This window comes from Canis lupus, chromosome 7, assembly GCF_003254725.2.
Source record: "Canis lupus dingo isolate Sandy chromosome 7, ASM325472v2, whole genome shotgun sequence".
Taxonomy (NCBI): domain Eukaryota; kingdom Metazoa; phylum Chordata; class Mammalia; order Carnivora; family Canidae; genus Canis; species Canis lupus.
Window position 1 is genome coordinate 21,127,057 of NC_064249.1, and position 20,074 is coordinate 21,147,130.

General features: G+C 39.2%; 1 protein-coding gene across 9 annotated transcripts in view; it reads right to left on the minus strand.

The window, feature by feature from the left end:
- Positions 1-20,074, minus strand: part of RASAL2 (RAS protein activator like 2) — a 347,793-nt gene that overhangs the window by 169,351 nt on the left and 158,368 nt on the right. For all 9 annotated transcript variants that reach the window (XM_025430194.3, XM_025430192.3, XM_025430191.3 and 6 more), the window contains exon 2: positions 15,087-15,214. In XM_025430194.3, the coding sequence (XP_025285979.1) occupies positions 15,087-15,214 (128 nt within the window). The remainder of the gene's footprint in view (positions 1-15,086; positions 15,215-20,074) is intronic.

Below are 20,074 nucleotides of genomic sequence, written 5' to 3' on the forward strand. Positions count from 1 at the left end.
CCTTATACTGTGTTTCTGAGTCCTCCTTTTTCTTCAGAGGAGGGAGGAGGAGGTGTCAAATGCTTTAATTCATTCCATCTTAAATATTTATTTATTTTAGAGAGAGACTGTGTGTGAGAGAGAGAGCAGAGGGAGGGGCAGAGAGCGTGGGAGAGGGAGAGAAAAGCTGAATCAGACTCTATGCTGAGCGTGGAGCCCAACACAGGACTTGATCCCAAGATGGCGAGATCATGACCTGAGTCAAAACCAAGAGTCTGACGCTTAACCTACTGAGCCACCCAGGCGTCCCTTAATTCATTCCAGTTTAGATGTGGAAAGAACATAGTAAGTAATGGCTTCTCAGGTATCTAAAATATGTTAGTAACAAAGTCAAACTGAATCTCTGACTCCTAGTCCTCTGTTAGTTCCAAACCATCCATGACAATAAAGAGCAAAATGGCACAAATAAATCAGGTTACTTAGAAAACATTATATATATAACATATACCTCTGTATTGTCTGCAAAATCTTCTTTCATTTTATTTAGAATTACATAGAAACTCATTTCGATTTCCATCTCAGTACATACAGAAGACATGGATAGTCAAGTACAGGAAACCAAGATCACACTAAGCAAAAGAAAGCAGTCCTGGGGCACCTAGTTGGCTCAGTTGGTATGTAGAGCATGGGCTCTGATCTTGGGGGTCATGAGTTCAAGACTCATGTTGGATGTGGATCCTACTTAAAAAAAAAAAGAAAAGAAAGCAGTTCCTAAAGAATACTTTAAAAATGTTCAGGTCTACTATATCATTAGGACCTTTTAATCCTTAAAAAAAAAAAAAAAAAAAAAAAAAAAACTTCCTCCAGCTTCCTTATCTCCTTAAGTAGTGGCTCTCAAAACAAGTGGGCATCCAGGCCCCAGCATCAGCATCATCTGGAAGCTTGTTAGAAATACACATCCTCAGACCCTACCCTGAATCTACTGAATCAGAAACTCCAGGGGTGCAGCTCAGATATGCATGTTTTAACACACCTGCAATTGATTCCTATGCTTACTAGAGTTGAGAATTGCTGCCCTAAGGTGTGGTTTTTTTTTTTCCTTCCTATCCTGGCTAAGCTTCTCAAAGTGTCATCCATAACAGAAGCACTCAACCTTGGCTGTAAATTATAATCACCGAAGGGAGCTTTAAAAAACAGACACGTAGGGACCCTTGGGTGGCGCAGCGGTTTGGCGCCTGCCTTTGGCCCGGGGCGCGATCCTGGAGACCCGGTATCGAATCCCACATCGGGCTCCCAGTGCATGGAGCCTGCTTCTCCCTCTGCCTGTGTCTCTGCCTCTCTCTTTCTTTCTCTGTGTGACTATCATAAATAAATAAAAATTAAAAAAAAAAAAAAAACAGACACGTAGACCACTCCTAGACATTCTGAGTTCAGGGGCTGGAGTGCAGTCTGGGTACTGAAAACTCAAGACTTCCCGTGTCACTCTAATGTGCAAGCAAAGCTGAGAACCATTGATCTATTCTCAGTACCTCCAGCTTTAATTATTTGTTTATTAATCCCTGACCACCAGTACTAAGTGGTGTGGAGGTATGAATGCAGAGACTTAAGTAAAATCACTTAGTTTTACTAAATCTTAAACTTCTTCATTTCTGAGTCATGATCTTTCTGGTCTCTCAGCTGGATGCCTGGGGTGATAAGGCTTTAAAAAGGTCTTTCACTGGCAGAGGCAAGTCTCTCATTGTTTAGTACAATCACTAGTATCTCTATTTTGTTCTTAACATATCAGTTGCTCTCTGGAAAACCTGGGTAGACTTGCCCTGACCAAGTGTAGTCTGGCCCTTGGCCAAAGACGTGCCAGTATTCTTTCCAGCAGATTCTAGCACCTTCACTTGCAGAATTCTGCTCCCTGCCTCCTCAGTTTCGTGGGACTACTGCACTCTGCTTGGACTTCAGATGGAGGACCATATTTGGGAAATGGTATACAGCAGACAGCCAGGGCAATGGGGTTGATCACTGTCTTTAGCTGTGTATTGTCCAATGCCTGAAACCATTATATATAATATATATACTAAAATCTCTAGGGCAGCCCGGGTGGCTCAGCGGTTTAGCGCTGCCTTCAGCCCAGGGCCTGATCCTGGAGAACCGGGATCGAGTCCCACGTCAGGGTCCCTGCGTGGAGCCTGCTTCTCCCTCTGCCTGTGTCTCTGCCTCTCTCTCTGTGTCTCTCATGAATAAGTGAATAAAATCTTTAAAAAATAATAATAAAATAAAAATAAAATAAAATCTATATATATAATCTATATATATAATATATATATACTAAAATCTCTAGTTTTATGGGTTTTTTGGTTTGTTTGTTTTGCAAATGGGAGGGCTAGTCTTATACCATTTACTCCATCATAGCTGGTGCCAAAACTCTCATATTATCTCTTATCCTAACTACTAATACAGTCTCTTCATTGATGATATTCTGCCTCTTAAATCTATCCTTTATATTGTTATCAGAATATCTCCAAAATGCAAATTTGATCATGTCATCCTGAGGCTTAAAGCCCTTCAATTGTTCTCCTTCACCTCCAGCAGTGGCTTTCAAAGGACTAACCAGATGTTTGTGTATAGAAGTATCTGACAGTGAGGAGGTAGCTCTCTGCTTCAACCAGAGCATAATTCTGAGTTTATCTGTTATACAGGGCTTTTGTATAAGCTTTTCCACAAAGAAAAGGTTCTGCTACAAGAGTGTTTTAAAACTACTATCTAACAGAGTAAGTGCAAGCTCCCTAATTCAGAATATACCAGGTTTTCCACAATCTCGCTACTGTCTGAGTGTCCGGCTTCATTCAGATTTTACATTCTAGGAATACCAAATTGCTTTCATTTCCCTAAAATATTCCCTATTTTGTAGTTCAGTGCTTTGCTTATTAGTTGGTTCTAGTTGGTTCTCTCAGCCTGAAATATCTTTCCTCACTTTCTTTTCTCATCTATACCTGCCAGTAAATTGCTAATTCATCTTAAAGCTTAGGACAGGCATTACCTCTTCCAGAAATCTTCTCCTCCTACTAATCCCCTAAGGGAAGGTTACGGTATACCTTCTTGAGTTTCCTCCAATAACGGATCTTTCTCTGTCACTACACTTATTACACTGAATTATAATTATTCGTTTGTACAACTAATTCCATGTAAGTCAACAGCTTATACCTTACTAGTCAATCCCCAAACCTTAAAAAATAGACCCAATCCACAAATAAGGAATATTTGGTAGCTAGAGATGGGGGCTATGTTAGGCAAAGGAAAAAATATACCATCGGCCAAGAAGTGGTAAACACACAACTTTTGTTTTGGAACAGGGAGTAGGCCAATTTAGCTAGAGCCTCTAGAAGGGTAGTAAAACCTAAAACCCCAAAAATATATTATGATTGCATTGGGAGGGTTTTAATACCAGGTCATACATAATTCAGGAAGCACTGGGAAACTATTTCAGTTTTTAGATCAGATGAATGGTCGTCTCTTCATTAGTCTGTCTCCTTCCTATCTCTCCCTCTTCCCAGTCTACAGATTAATATTCATAACATATAGCTTTGATCAAATCCCTTCCTTTCTTAAGCTTCCTTTGGTAATGACCCATTGCCAATAGCATCTTAATGACACAGATTACGGTCCTTTAGAATAAATGAATTTCTTTCTCTACTTTAGCTATTTATCAAATGCCATTTAAAAAGTATTTGTCTTATTTCCACAACTAAGTTTGGTATGGGGGAGAGAAAGGGGAAGGAACTGTGTTTTATTCTTTGTAACTCCTAGCTAGTAAATTCACTCACAGGGGCACACTATGTATCTGCTGAAAAGCCTGAAAATGGTTCTGAATGAAATATGCCATGAGTAGTTTACCCCAGGATAAATAATAGTTGATTTTTGGCTGTTTGCACAAAGCCTAAATGCTATTTTCATCAACATATTTGAATGAGAGTAATGCTTTCCAAAAGCAATAAAAATATTCTAAGATATTTTTAAATTGCATTATTAGTACCTTGCTGCTTATATGCTACCATCCAGCTTTCAAAATTCCAACTACAGAAAGTAGAGTCTGAATGGAGAAAAATGGAGCCACGGTTATCCTTCCTAATGGGTTATTATTGCCAAGAGAAAGAAACTCACATATTTAGCTTCTTTTTTTTTTGTATTTTTATGCTGGCTGTACCTTGAAGGGTTCATGATTGTCTCTCTGCCATTTCCCTCCACTCCTAATCTCTCGTTTACTTGGTCTTATCTCTTGCGAGCAAAATGGAATTCAAATGGCCTCCTACACCCTCTTTGAACTGGGCTGGTGCCAAGCCAGCTGGGGCCTTTGCTGGCATTCGGGCGGGGAAGTATATTTCATAACACACATAAGCAATGTCTATTTGGCACAATTTGCATGAAGCAATTTACTGAACCAATGAGTCATTTCTCAAGGTGATACTCCTGGCAGACTTCTTTCAGCATTCTGCCCAGACCTACCCTTCTGTTATATTCTCAAATTGGTAAGTGGTGTATTTAACACCCTTCTCATGTATATCCCCCAAGCAGACTTGTTCCCATTTCTGACAGGAAACATGCAGAGTTAGGAGAGAGCACTAAAAGATCCCACACACTGAATACATGAGTGATACTAGGCTAATATAATCCTCCTACATTCCAGCAGTGCCTGGCTAAGGCTTCATTTAAATCCTTATAGAACCTCTTAATTATCTTTTGAAGACAGCAGTAAACAACCTGGTGATTAGTTGATTAAGGTTTAAAACAGCATTTTTAGGTAATTTTAGAAGGAAATTCCTTAAACTCCTTTCTTTCAATGAATTCTATATTTTCAATGCAAAATTCAAGAGTAAGTGTTATACTCTTCATGATAATGTGGGTGAAAGGTAGAAAAGTGACAGCATACTCTGGTCCTTCCACAAAAAAAGTGGGTTTCTAATCTTTTCCTGTAATGAAATTAACAATATATTAAGCTTATCATTTAAGAAGCAGGTACAGCAATGACTTTACAATTTCTTATCAGAGAGACTTAATCCAGTTTTTCCAACTTAACGGTAGAATATACCTGTCTCAGGGCATTAAACTGTCTCTGTATCTGCTTTGTACCCTCATCATCCCTTCATCATCCCTTACCAGGTCTACTATAGTCATCTTAACTCATGTACTTCCTTCCAATCCCTTTCACTCAATTTTCCACATGATCAACAGAGTTACTTTTCTAAGAAGCAAATCTGATGATGTTACTGCCCTGTTAAATACCTTTCCATGGTCTAAATCACATCCAGAAAAACATCCAAATTCTTTAGCATGGCCTTCAAAGGCACTTTATTATTTGGTTCTTGCCAGCTATCGGCTATATTTTTTTTCCTCTTGCAAACTTTATTCCAAGAATTCTGAACATTTTGCAGTTTGCCAAAGAGATGTTTCTCGACTTTGTATCATTATACATACTTGGAATATCCTCCCCTACTTTTCTTCCAGCTGAGCTTCTTTTTGTCCCTAAAGACATGGCTCAATCATAAATTTCTCTGTAAAATCTTTCTTGGCGTTCTTCATTTCACATCACAACCCACCCAGGCAATATGTCAGTTAATCTTCCCCTTATGGTTATATTATAATTTTTGAAAAAAAAATTATTGAGGCAAAATTCATTTAACCTAAAATTAACCATTTTAAAATGAATAATTCAGAGACATTTAGTACATTCATAATGTTATACAGTCATCACCTCTGTCAAGTTCCAAATGATTACAGCTTTTAATTTACCTCAATGTGTCCCCATAAGACTACATCTTTGCAACCACAATACTACACACATTATAGGTGTTCGATAAATAAATAAAAATGAATCAATATTCAACAATGGAAAAGCATCTATGGATTATTTTTCTCCTTTATTATCATCTAGTTTTTAGAAAATATATGGAATTAAGTCTCATATTCTGGGAAGATTTATAACATAAAACGAAAAGATAGAAAAAAAGGTTCATCTCTCAAATTTACATTAATGAAATGGATATTCAGAATCAGAGTCTATAATTTACCTTCTAAAAAAATTATTGGACAAATATTTATTGAGAATTTATTTAGGTGTTGGGAACTGTTCTAAGCACTGAGGAATATAGCATTGAACAAAATAGACAAAATCCCTGCCCTAAACCTTACATTCTCATAGGGGAAGGGAGACAATAAACATAACAAATAAATTATAAAGCATTTCAGAAGGTGGCAAACACTATGAGGGAAAAAAAAAATCAGAGCCAAGTAATTAGATCAAAGTTTGGGATAGAGATATGAGGAGAAGTTGCAATTTAACATAGGTTGGTCAGGGTGCGCTCTCTTTGCTTACAAAGAGTTGAAGGAAGTGAGAAAGTGAGTCATGCAAATATTTGAGGAAAAAGGTAAGGCTTAGGCCTTGAGGCAGGAAAGGAACATGCTGATGTGTTCAAGAGTCCTAACAATGCCAGAATGGCTGGGACAGAGTAAAGCTGGGGAAGTTTCTGGCCTTCAAAACTTGGAAGAATGGAGTTATCATTAATGGAGGTGGGGATGGCCTCTGGCAGGATTGGAAAAATTAGGGGTTCAGCGTGAGGCATGTTGGAGATGTTTATTATATATCCAAGTAGAGATGTAATGGGCAGATGGATATACAGGTCTGGAGATGAGAGAGAGGTATAGACCCGAGACATAAAACTAGGAACCACAGCATTAGAGGGTACTGAAAGTCCTAAGACTGGATGAGATTCTAAAGAAGTGAGGCCTGAGGACTGAACTCTGTGGCACTCCCCTGGTCAGATTTAAAGAGAAGAGAAACCGGGATCCCTGGGTGGCGCAGCGGTTTAGCGCCTGCCTTTGGCCCAGGGCGCGATCCTGGAGACCCGGGATCGAATCCCACGTCAGGCTCCCTGTGCATGGAGCCTGCTTCTCCCTCTGCCTGTGTCTCTGCCTCTCTCTCTCTCTCTCTCTCTCTCTGTGACTATCATAAATAAAAATTAAAAAAAAAAAAAAAAAAAAAAGAGAAGAGAAACCTGCAAAGGTGACTCAGAAGGAAGGATGACTCCAGAAAAGCAGGAGGAAAACTAAGAGTGCACGAGGTCTAAGCCAAAAGAAAGTAGTTGTAGAAGGAAGGAGCCATCGACTGTATTAAATGTTGCTAACAGATTAAGTAGGATAAGAATGGAGAACTGACCCTTGGATTTAGTGAGGTAGAGGTCAGAACAATTCTGTCAGAATGGTGTAAGAATCTGGTGGAGCGGGTTTAAGAAAGAATGAGAGGAGAAGAATTATAGACAATGGATTTAAAAGTTTTCAAGACTTTTTGCTGTTAAAGGAAGCAGAGAAAGAAATGGTAATTGTTGATAGAAGTGAGATTAATCCAGGCTTATCTCTTCATTTAAAATGGGAAAAATTATAGCATGCTGATGGGGAATGATCCAGTAGAGAGCAAAAAATTAAAGATGTAAAAGAAGCAGGGGAGAATTGCTAGTGATACATCCTTGAATAGGTGAGAAGTAATGGAATGTGCACACACGGAGGAGCTGATCACTGGATTGTAGACAGGTCAACTATAGTTAAAAGAGACAAAACAGAGTATAGGGAAACGCTTGCTTGGGGATGGGTAGACATTGTACATGGTTGGTAATGAAGTATCAGAAGTTCTCTTCTGGGTGCTTGAGTTTTCTCATTGAAATAAGCATCAAAAAACAAACAAACAAACAAACAAACAAACAAAAAAAGAAATAAGCATCAAAATAACCAGCTATACAAGAGTAATAGATAAAGGATTAGAATAGAGGAGAAGTAGAAAAAAAAGTCATTTTATAATTTTTTAAAAGATTTTATTTATTTGAAAGAGAGAGAGAGACAGAGAGAGAGTGTGTGCCCAGAGGAAGAGGGAGAGGAAGAAGCAGACTCCCCACTGAGCAGAGAGCCCAATGTGGGGCCCAATTGCAGGACCCTGAGATCATGACCTGAGCAGACTTAACTGCCTGAACCACCCAGGAGGCCTGAAAAAAAGTCATTTTGAAATCATTTTGGACTGTACCACTCAAAGTGTGGTCCAAGGACTTATGTTGTTCTGCAAATGTTATTGGCCTGCAATATATAATTTAACAGTACAGAAATTGAGAAGTATGCCTCGTGTGATCAATAGGTCTGTTTCATTGTACAGCACACTTTCCATGAACATGTACAATTTTCTTTACTTCTTCTTTTCCTATGTTATGATTATTCTGTGTATATTTATTGAATTGTAATTTCATTTTGGTTAAATCTAATTAAAAATTGGGACTTGTGTTTTTATGTCTTTTTGAAATTTCATTTTTCTTATCTATTCATTTTATCATATTTTGTTCACAGCTGGGTAGAGAAAAAAACTGGTCCTTTCCACACGTAGATTGAGAAGTACTAGTTCAGGAGAGTTGGGCAATAATCAAGCTAGGAAAATGTTTTGTGATTGCTAAGTAGCATTAGGGGCTCACATGAGGTTTACAGTCACTAGTTTAAAGACCATCAGCACGATGGAGTGATTTTCTGCAGACATATTATGCTGCATGGATGGAGGGCAGGACAGATAAGGGACAGGATTTAACTGAGCTATCACATTGCCAAGTGAGAGTGATAATGCATAAGAAGGGCAAGGAAATAGTATGCAAGGGAGTAATTAGAATGGCTGACCATGGAATTCAGGCTGAGTGAAGAGGGAAGAGAGGCTATCAGAGGTATATGGGGTAGAAAAGGTAATAGTATCAATGGACCATTGGTCTCTGAAGGATTGTTGGAACAAGGGACGAGCTAGTAAGAAGATGATGAGGAGAGTATACAATGAATGCAATTAAGAATATGAAGAAGTTGCAGCGATGAGACAGGTTAGAAGAAAAGATCTGGGAAGAAAGAGGTCAAGGACCTGAGACCCAGTGTGTTGGAAGAAGCATCTCTGCAGATCTTAGAATCATAACAAAGTAAGGCTGGGGTAGTGTTGAAACTAATGATAATGAGCCAGAAGCTCAAATCAACAGAAAATGAAGAAGAATGATTAGGGGTTGGAAGTATTTGGACTTCTAGGAAAAATGGAGGAGGGCAAGAAGCAGTCGTGAAAGAGGAAGAGCACCTTCCAAAAGCAGCATGGTATGAAGGCTGTGGAAGAAAAACAGCCATGGGGATCCCTGGGTGGCGCAGCAGTTTGGCGCCTGCCTTTGGCCCAGGGCGCGATCCTGGAGACCCGGGATCGAGTCCCACGTCGGGCTCCCGGTGCATGGAGCCTGCTTCTCCCTCTGCCTGTGTCTCTGCCTCTCTCTCTCTCTGTGATAACTATCATAAATAAATAAAAATTAAAAAAAAAAAAAGAAAAGAAAAACAGCCATGACTTGACAGGACCTCACAGAAGATGATATTCTCAGGGAAAATACAGGTTCTCTTGAAACCAAGAAGTTAAGGGATGCCTACAAAGAACAGCTGGAAGAAACAGCTGATTTTGCTGATGATAGACTGTGAATTGCAGAGGGTATAGTGATAAAGTTTTATTTTTTTTAAGATTTATTTATTTATTTATTTATTTATCTATTTATTTATGAGAAAGAGAGAGAGAGAGAGAGAGAGAGAGAGGCAGAGACACAGGCAGAGGGAGAAGCAGGCTCCTATGCCGGGAGCCCAATGCGGGACTCGATCCTGGGACTCCAGGATCGTGCCCTGGCCCAAAGGCAGGCGCCAAACCGCTGAGCCACCTAGGGATCCCCCTAATGATAGAGTTTTAAACAGTGGTAAAAGAGGAGCAGAAGATGCAGGCAGAAAAGAGGATTTACAGAGCCATATACAGAGTATGGGAAATGAGGAGCTCTCATTTGTCCAGGGCTACTCAGGATGATGGCATAAAAAGAAATAAAGCACATAAGATACTGTTTTAGAAAATTATTCCTCATGAACAGGTAATTTATGAGACAAAGTGTGTGGGGGGGGCAGGCTTGGAATCCTCAATTGATCAATAATCTTTAATCAGTGGATTTCACCTTAGTTCTAGATAAGGCATGTTTCTTGACCTTCTGCTCTCTATCCTGACACTACTTAATTTCTTACAATACTAAATTAAATAAAAAGTAAGGTCAGAAAGATAGCAAATGATCTATTCATATCACTCCTTACTAATACCTTTGATAAATGACTGCTGACAAAGCAGCTTGGTTAAAATGAACCTTTTCAATTATGTGTTTATCCAAAGTAAGATACCTAGAAATCTTCTATACTAATACTCACTCTACCAATTTTTATTATGTGTTCACTTAAGATAAACACAGGAACATGTGCTAGACTACCGCAGAAAACGCTGACCTTTATTACATTATTTTAATGAAATAAAACTTAATATTAAAATACTGGAAAAGGGTCATGGGTAGGGAGATGGTAACAAAAGTAAGGCAGATTTTCCATGGCTGGAGAAAAAGAATAAGCACCACAGAGAGCACACAAGCTGGGCCCTCGCAAGTAAGACCTGTCTATTAACAGAAACTAAAATTCTTCTGTTGTTATTACCTTGGCTTTACTATATTAAAGACTGCTGAATAAGAAGAGGGTTGGGAAAGAAAAGGGACAGAGAGAAGGAGGGAAGAGAAAAGGGAGCTAGGGATAAACAGCTCTGAGCTGAGAACTGTATTTCTGTTCACTTCTCAGGAAGGATGACTTACTACACCGATATTCTATATATAGCTTTTTAGGTATTTACTTTTGGCAATTAATGTTTGTCCTTTGTTAAACCAGATCTTTTCTTCTCCTTCCCTCCCACTATCTCTTTTCTTTGTCAAGATGATACTCACTGACTTTTGTATGTTCTGGAGGTGGGAAGTAAAACAGTGTCATGGACCTACCAAATCAGAATGATATCAAGTATCTGATACATCACCAATAAGCAAATGAGTTATTTGGATGTGGAAGGACTCTGACACCGTCATACTTGGAGTAAAGTAGTAAATAGTATATGATAAGTTCAAGGGTTTTTTCATGTAGAAGGACAAAAGTCTACCTAGAACTCGATGCCTGCACTAATTACATTCAGTCAGCCTCTCCAGATGTACTCTCTGCCTTCCTCTCCCTTGCTGTGTGTTTCAGAAAGCAAATCTCACAAAATACATTAACAGAAATCTTTTTTCCTCTGGCTTCAAGCTAAGTTTGGCTAGCAGGTAACAGCTGGCAAGACATCAGAAGGCAGGAAGAGAGCTGGAGTGTTTCTCCTCCTTTGCTTCCTCCCTGCTGGCCATCTCTGTTTGAGTAGAAGCTGTGCTCTTTTATGGGGCGTCACATCAATTGTCATACAGTCCTCTCAAGCAACCCATTCTCTGGTTTCCAGAAGTACTATTCCCTTCCTTTGCCCTGAAAGTCTAGGGGGATAATAAGCTTTCTGCTGTTACTAGTTTATAGTGCTTCACAGTCTTTGGTGGGTCCCTTCTGCTGCCCATGTCTCTGTAAATAGTCCATGCATTAAACCTCTTCAATTAATCCCTGGAGAGTGCCATTTATTACTTGCTAGCAGTTACACTGATATAACTTCCCATAACCCTTCTGGGCAATTTTTGGAGCCAGGTCTACCCAATGCAATCTGTTCTCATTCCAAATTACTCAACTCAATAATCCATGTCACATTCCTTAGTGAAAATCCAACCCTATCTTGTTGAACTCCCTCCTTCAAGACAACTGGATATCATCAGGACACGAGCAGCCCTTTAGACTTATAGGCATACCTCAGAGACATTTCAGGTTCAGTTCTAGAACACTGCAGCAAAATGAGTCAAATGAATTTTTTGGTTTCCCACTACATATGAGTTATGTTTATATTTATACTGTAATCTATTTAATGTGCATTAGCATTATATCTAAAAAAAGTACATACCTTAATTTTAAGATACTTTATTACCAAATAATGCTAGTCATCATCTGAGCTTTCAGCAAGTTATACTCTTTTTGCTGGTGGAGAGTCTTGCCTGGATGTTGATGGCTGCTGACCGATCAGGGTAATGGTTGCTGAAGGATGGAGTGGCTGTGGCAATTTCTTAAAGCAAGACAACAATGAAGTTTGCCAATATAATGGACTCTTCCTTTCTTTAACAATCTCTCTGTGGCATTTGATGCTGTTTGATAGCATTTTACCCACAGCAGAACTTCTTTTAAAATTGGGGTCAGGGATCCCTGGGTGGCGCAGCGGTTTAGCGCCTGCCTTTGGCCCAGGGCGCGATCCTGGAGACCCAGGATCGAATCCCACGTCGGGCTCCCGGTGCATGGAGCCTGCTTCTCCCTCTGCCTGTGTCTCTGCCTCTCTCTCTCTCTGTGACTAACATAAATAAAAAAAAATAAAATAAAATAAAATAAATAAAATAAAATAATATAAAATAAAATAAAATAAAATTGGGGTCAGTCCTTTCAAACTCTGCCGTTGCTTTATCAACTACGTTCAAGGAATATTCTAAATCCTTTGGAGTCATTTCAATAATCTTCATGGCATCTTTGCTAGGAGAAGATTCCATCTCGAGAAACCACCTTCTCTGCTCATCCCTAAGAAGCAGCTCCTCATCCATTCACATTTGATCATGAGATTGCAGCAATGCAGTTCCATCTTCAGGCTCCCCTTTCAAGTCTAGTTCTCTTGTTATTTCTATGACATCCACAGTTACTGCCTTCTCTGAAGTCCTGAATCCCTCAGAGTTCTCCATGAGAGTTCGAATCAACTTTGTCCTCAAGCTCTCAAGCTCCTTTTAATGTAGACATTCTGACCTGTTCCCATCCATGCATCACAAGAATTCTTAATGGCATCTAGAATGGTAAATCTCTTTCAGAAGGTTTTCAATTTACTTTGCACAGATTCATCTTTGGCAGCTATAGCCTTATGAAATGTATTTTTCCTTTTTTTTTTTTTTTTTTTTTTGAGAGAGAGAGAGAGTGAGAGAGAGCATGATCTTGCACACAGGTGGGGGAAGGGACAAAGGAAGGCGGAGAAAAATCTTAAGTAGGCTTTAATATAGAACCCAACACGGGGCTGGATCTCACAACTGTGAGATTATGACCTGGGCTAAAATCAAGAGTTGGTTGCTTAAGGACTGAGCCACTCATGAAATGCATTTCTTAAAGAATAAGACTTGAGGGACAACTGGGTGGGGCTCAGTCAGTTAAGCGTCTGCCTTTGGCTAAAGTCTTGGGATTGAGCCCCACATTGGGCTCCCTGCTCAGTGAGGTGCCTGCTTCTCCCTCTCCCTCTGCTTGTGATCTCTAATAAATAAATGAAATCTTAAAAAAAAAAAAAAAAAAAAAAAAGGAGGAGGCGGGAAGACCTGAAGATCAAAATTACCCTGTGATCCGTGGGCTGCAGAATGGACGTTGTGTTAGCAGGCATAAAAAACAACATGAATCTGGGCAGCCCGGGTGGCTCAGCAGTTTAGCGCTGCCTTCAGCCCAGGGCACAATCCTGGAGACCCAGGATCGAGTCCCATGTCAGGCTCCCTGCATGGAGTTTGCTTCTCCCTCTGCCTGTGTCTCTGCCTCTCTCTCTCTCTCTGTCTCTCATGAATAAATAAATAAAATATTTAAAGAAAAAAACAAAACAAAACATGAATCTTGTAAGTATCCTCATAAGGGCCCTTGGGGGATCAGGAGCATTGTCAACAAGCAGTCCTATTTTGAAAGGAATCTTCTTTCCTGAGCAGGAGATCTCAATAGTGGGATTAAAATATTCAGGCAACCACGTTGTAAACGGATGTGCTGTCATCCAGGCTTTGCAGTTTTGTTTCTAGAGCATAGGCAGAGTAGATTTAGCATGATTCTTATGGACCCTGAGGTTTTGAGAATGATAAATGAGCCCTGGCTGCAACTTCAAGTCACCAGCTACATCAGTGCCTGACAACAGTGAGCCTGTCCTTGGAAGCTTTGAAGCCAACTGACTTCTCCTCTCTAGCTATGAAAGCGCTAGAGGGCATCTTCATCCAATAGAAGACAATTTTGTCTACCCTGAAAATCTGTTGTGTTGCATAGCCACCTTCAGGAATGATCTTACCTAGATGTGCTGGAGAACTTGCTACAGCTTCTGCATCAGCACTTGCTGCTTCAGCTTGCTCTTTTGTGTTGATGAAGGTGGCTTCTTTCGTTCTTTAAACGTCATGAACCAACCTCTGCTGGCTTCCAGTTTTCTTCTGCAGCTTCCTCACCTCTCTCAGCCTTCATAGAATTGAAGAGAGTGAGGGCCTTGCTCTGGAATAGGCTCTGGCTGAAGAAGATGTTGTGGCTGGTTTGATCCTCTACCAGACCACTGAGACTTGCTCTGTCTCAGCAATAAGGCTGTTTCACTTCCTTATCACTCCTATGTTCACTGGGCTAACGCTTTTAGTTACCTTCGAGAACTTTTCCTTTGCATTCGTATGTTGGTTTGGTGCAAGTGTTTGGTGCAAGAGGCCTAGCTTTCAGCCTCAGTTGACATTTAACATGCTTTCCTCACTAAGCTTAATCACTTCCAGCTTTTCATTTAAAGTGAGAGATGTGAGAGTTCTCCTCTCACTTGGACATTCAGAGGCCATTGTAGGGTTATTAATTGGCCTATTTCAATATTGTTGTGTTTTAGGGACTCTCAGAGAGGCCAGAGAAGAGGGAGAGAAAAGGGAACAACCGTCAGGGGAGCAGTCAGAACATATACATTTATCAATTAAATTCACCATTTTAGATGGTTGCAGTTCATGTGCCTCAAAACGATTATAAAGTAACATCAAAGATCACTGATCATAGATGACCATAACAAATTTAATAATAATGAGGAAGTTTGAAGTGATAATTACCAAAATGTGACAGAGAGACAAAAAATGAGCATACCCTGTTGGAGAAAAGGTGCTGACAGATTTGTTTCACACAGGGTTGCCACAAACCCTCAGTTTGTTAAAACATGGTATCTGCCAAGTGTAATAAAGTGAAGCTCAATAGAAGGAGGCATAGAAGGAGGCATACCTGTACTTATAATTTATCATTGATACAGCTTCCATTTCTGTAAGTGTCACATATCAAAATGCAAATAAAAACTAGATTTCAGGAATCTGGTCAGAAAGAGAAGTAGCTTTCCTTAGTAATAGCCATCTTACCTCCTTCTCCTTGTTGAGCAACACCAACTGGCTGTCGGTGAGGATGCAATACTTCCGCTCCCATGTTGTCGTCTCTGTGTAGGGCGACTGTCCACAAGACAGACGATGGGTAGGTGGCCCCTTCACATCTGAGTGATAAACAGGAAAAACAAAAGTGAGAAACATTATCATGCTTACTTAGTAGATCGGTATTTCAAATATAAGATTGTTCAAAATAGAATTAAATAAGGAGTTTTAAACATGAACCTAAATGCTAAATTGAAAACTTCCTTTTAACAAAATAAACTGTTGTACACAGAAGGGGAAATTGGCCCTTTCGTCTGCAGAAAAGAAGGCTGATACACTAGGGAAGAACTGGTAGCCCACACCAGACACAGTCACCCCCACTTGTCCAAGTACTAAAACAATGGGAGCCTGCTTCACAGCTAAACTAACATTCCAAATAAAGAGGTGAGGATGACTCAGAAACAAGAACAAAAGATAGAGCCTCTCATCCTCAGGAAGAAGACAACGTGGCATGTACACTGAGAATACTGCTGACCCTAAACAGAGAGAATGAAGTTGTCATCAGCCAGTGTCTTCAAAATAGCTTTATTTCTAGTCACACGTAAAAATTAAAACTCTTTAAATGATAGCATGATATTACCACTAGAGGCCAGTAAGATCTTAAAAACCCCGAAAGCAATTTCCTCAAGGAGAGCTCTGAACACATTACTATCAGGTCTCTTAGAGGCAGAGGTACACAGCAGAGCTAAATGTCTAACTCTTCTCGAATGTCTCATTTCCCTCTTAAATACCAACTGGTTACTCTGACTTTGCTCCTTTGTATTTTTTTTTTTTTTTATGTGAACTGTTGACTCTTTTGGGCCGCCATACACTTTGGAACACATCTTCATCAAAACTACCCATTAGATCTACTAAATAAGGCTTTTATGACAAGCGAATATGAAAAGTTCTTTAGCCATGAAGGACTAATTCCTGTCGAAAATATCCTGAAGAGATCATTTTAAATACATTATTTATTACTATTTAGTTATTATGCTAGAGGAGCATCTCAAACTGGAGAAATTAGAACACAAACACCTATGAGGGCAGAAGGGTTGTAAATCATAAGTAAGCACATTTTATCTCTTATATGAGTGTTTTTGTTACTATTACTTTCTACAAGAGAATAGGCATTCCTGGTACTGGCTTCAAGGAAATACAAATAATGTCCTAGATATATTTTTTTAAGATTTTATTTATTTATTCGTGAGAGTCAGAGAGAGAGAGAGAGAGAGGCCAAGACACAGGCAGGAGAAGGAGAAGGCTCCATGCAGAGAGCCCAAGTCTCCAAGATCCCGCTCTGGGCCGAAGGCGGCGCTAAACCGCTGAGCAACCCGGGCTGCCCTGTCCTAGATATTTTATACTACAATCACCCAAATATGCAAAGCTATAGCTGAGGTTTCATTGGAAATAAACAAGTCAGTAACTAGGGCACCTAGGTGTAGGTCTCTTTTTGCAAAGCCTTGTGCGACCAATATTACCTTCAGTGTTCCTTCTGGCTTAACTTCCTTTGCTCTCTAAACATCTATTTAAACTTATTGCTCTGCAGATTGAGGGGATCATTCAACTACCCTCCAAATAACTCAGTCACAGAATCAGTGTTACTGGGGCTTGGCTGGACATGCTATTAATTCTTATTTCACCGCTTTTCCTTTCTCCCCCTCCTGCTCTGTGTCTGTCTCTGCGGCACTGTGCGCAGCAGTACATCTATAGCTTCTCCATTGCACAAACTCTCTTCCCCACCCCCAATTCTTCCCTGGTATTCTAAGAGAGCATCTAAAATTATTTTAAAGTTTTCTTTAGACTTTAAAATTTCCTGAAATTATCACAAAAAGCTTGAAAGGAGCTAACTTCTAATCCCTTTTGACACATATAGAAGTTTCTTGCCTGTACTTAAAAGTCATGTCAAAGCTGATTTTCTTCACATGATTTGGACAAACAAATGGGTTAGATTTTTACCACAATGCAGGCCTATTTTTAGAATCAAATACCAACTCCACTTCAACAGAGGGATGCACCTACTTTATGTGGAAATGTGGTGGTTTTGTGGCCTAGACAAGTTTTCATTCAAATGACTAACCTGCTTACGTAAGTTAGCCATGGGTGACCTAAGCTGCCCACTATAATTTCATTTGAACGGTAATCTTAGGATCTATACTAAGCAAGAAGACACTGATAGGCTCTGTCCATAAAAATTAGAATATAGGATACTATATATACTCATGTTTCCTGACCAAATAGAAATCCGTATCAGCACTGAACTTAAGAAAGCCTAAATTCCCTTCCCTGTGTCATCCTGAGTAATTCTCCTAAATTGTCAGTGTTTCATGTTCTCCCTTCCTCCAACCTGGGCTTCGTTGTGGTTTCTTCATGGTATTGTGAAACAAGACAATGTCTCACACAGCAATGCTAGGATCCCAAATTATTCCTCCCCACTGCTAAAGTAAGAATGAAGAGGTAATGCCACTGTATTAAAAAAAAATGTTCTGCCTAAATGATGAGATTAATCAGCCAATCTCATCAACTGGTTACAGTTTCACATATATTATCTAATACCCACTTTTTGATCACTTTGTAAGAATGTATACCAAGGAAGAAAATAAAACAGAAATTAAAGGGGATTCCTGGGTAGCTCAGTGGTTTAGCGCCACCTTCGGCCCAGGGCATGATCCTGGAGTCCTGGGATAGAGTCCCACATTGGGCTCCGTGCATGGAGCCTTCTTCTCCCTCTGCCTGTGTCTCTGCCTCTCTCTCTGTGTGTCTCTCATGAATAAATAAATAAAATCTTAAAAAAAAAAAAAAGAAACTAAAATAAGTTATTGGGGGGGTTCTTCTAAATACTTCTGGATTAAGATTTAAAAGGCATTTTAAATAACAAGATAAAAAAAATTCTAAAATAACCTATAGATTTAATTCATTCTATCACATCCTCATTTCCACATTTATGTGAAGATTTAACGGTAGACTTGTAAAGTCTAGTACTAAGACTATATTATATTACCACAGGACAGGCTCATCTTACCAATATTACCCATCAGTCAGTCAGTCAGTCAATCAATCGATCAATCTCTCACTCTCTTCTCCTCCCCCCTCCCTCTTGGCTCTTGTAACATACTTCAAATTTCTGATTTACAGTTATATTTAGTGTCTAAAATTCACTAGAGAAAAAGATAACATAGAATTACAAATACAAATAATAGCAAAACCAGGAAAAAAAAAATAGCTTTGCCTTGTTCCAGTCCTATAAAGCTAGTAAGGGCACTAGATGCTGTCTTTATTACAAAAATGGAATAATTTTAGAAATTTTAAAAAGCATCCAACATTACTCATTGGATCCCTTGGAAAGCCTTCTTGGGCAACCTGGGTGGCTCAGCGGTTTAGTGCCTGCCTTCAGCTCAGGGCGTAATCCTGGAGACCCGGGATCGAGCCCCACGTCAGGTTCCCTGCATGGAGCCTGCTCTCCCTCTGCCTATGTCTCTGCCTCTCGCTCTGTGTCTCGCATGAATAAATAAATAAAATATTAAAAAAAAAAAAAAAGGGAAAGCACTTCTCTAAGACTGGCTGTTATCATGCAGACTAGTAATTCTCAAATTCTTTTGATCTCAGGATCCCTTTAAATTCTTAAAATTATTGAGGGCTTCAAAGAATTTTTATTTGGGGAACCCTGGGTGGCGCAGCGGTTTAGCGCCTGCCTTTGGCCCAGGGCGCGATCCTGGAGACCCGGGATCGAATCCCACGTCGGGCTCCCGGTGCATGGAGCCTGCTTCTCCCTCTGCCTATGTCTCTGCCTCTGTGTGTGTGTGTGTGACTATCATAAATAAATTTAAAAAATTTTTTTTAAATTTAAAAAAAGAATTTTTATTTGTATGGACTATATCAATATTATAAATTAAAATAGACATTTTTAAATATTTAGTCATTTAATGATAATAATGAGAAAACTATTTCATTATTAATATATATAACATTTTTAATGAAATGTAACTATTTTCCAAAACGAACAAACAAAAATGAGAGGAGTCACACTGTTTTAAGTTTTGCAAATCTCTTTTTTAAAGTCTGGCTTCATCGAAGACTGCTGGGTCCTTATATTTGTTTCAGCATTCTATGTATTGCCTCACATTGTTTTGGTTGAAGTAGATGAAGAAACTCTAGACTCACACAGGTATGCAAGTAGAAGGGAAGAGTATTTTAACAGCATTTTTAGATAATTGTGGATCACCTTTTTTTAAATACTATACACCAAAGCCTGACAAGAGGGTACTTCTTAAAAGTAGTAAATTGTGGACTCTGACACGATAGCAATGAACTTTTCATACTCTGTTACATTAAAAAAATCATAAGTGTATCTTACCCTGTGAATGGATTTTTTTATCCATATGCATGAGTTTTTAACATCATGCATTGATTGTTTCCAAAACATTGGTTCGTTTAGTTTTGCAGATCTTCCAAATTATGGCATTTTTCATTATGTAATAACAAAAAATCACATTCATTAATCTTCAGAAAAGTCTTGACTTCTTGCAGAAGTCTTTATTAGGAAGCTATGAAGCATTTTTTGTCTTGAATTTTATCATTAGCAATAAGTACTGTTGGTTTTTTTCTCCTTAAATGAGAGGTTTATGTCTTTGTTTTCCCAGAAAATATCTGCCAAATAATCAAGACTGAAGAACTATAGTTTTTCAGTTGTTGTTTCAAGTAAAAATGGTGTTTTCTGAAAACAAGTGGCAAGTTCAGTTTGCAACTCAATTTGCACAAAATGTTTCCTGTTATGATAACCATCATACTTCAGTATGCAGCTCATGGGCGCTTCCCATATCACCAGACAGAATGTTAAGAGATGTGAATTCCAGGGTGGAGATATAATAAAAATTAAGCACTTTGACTGAGTTCTCAAGGGTTTTCTGAGAACTAGCTATTTTCCCCTACAGTATGTGGCAGAG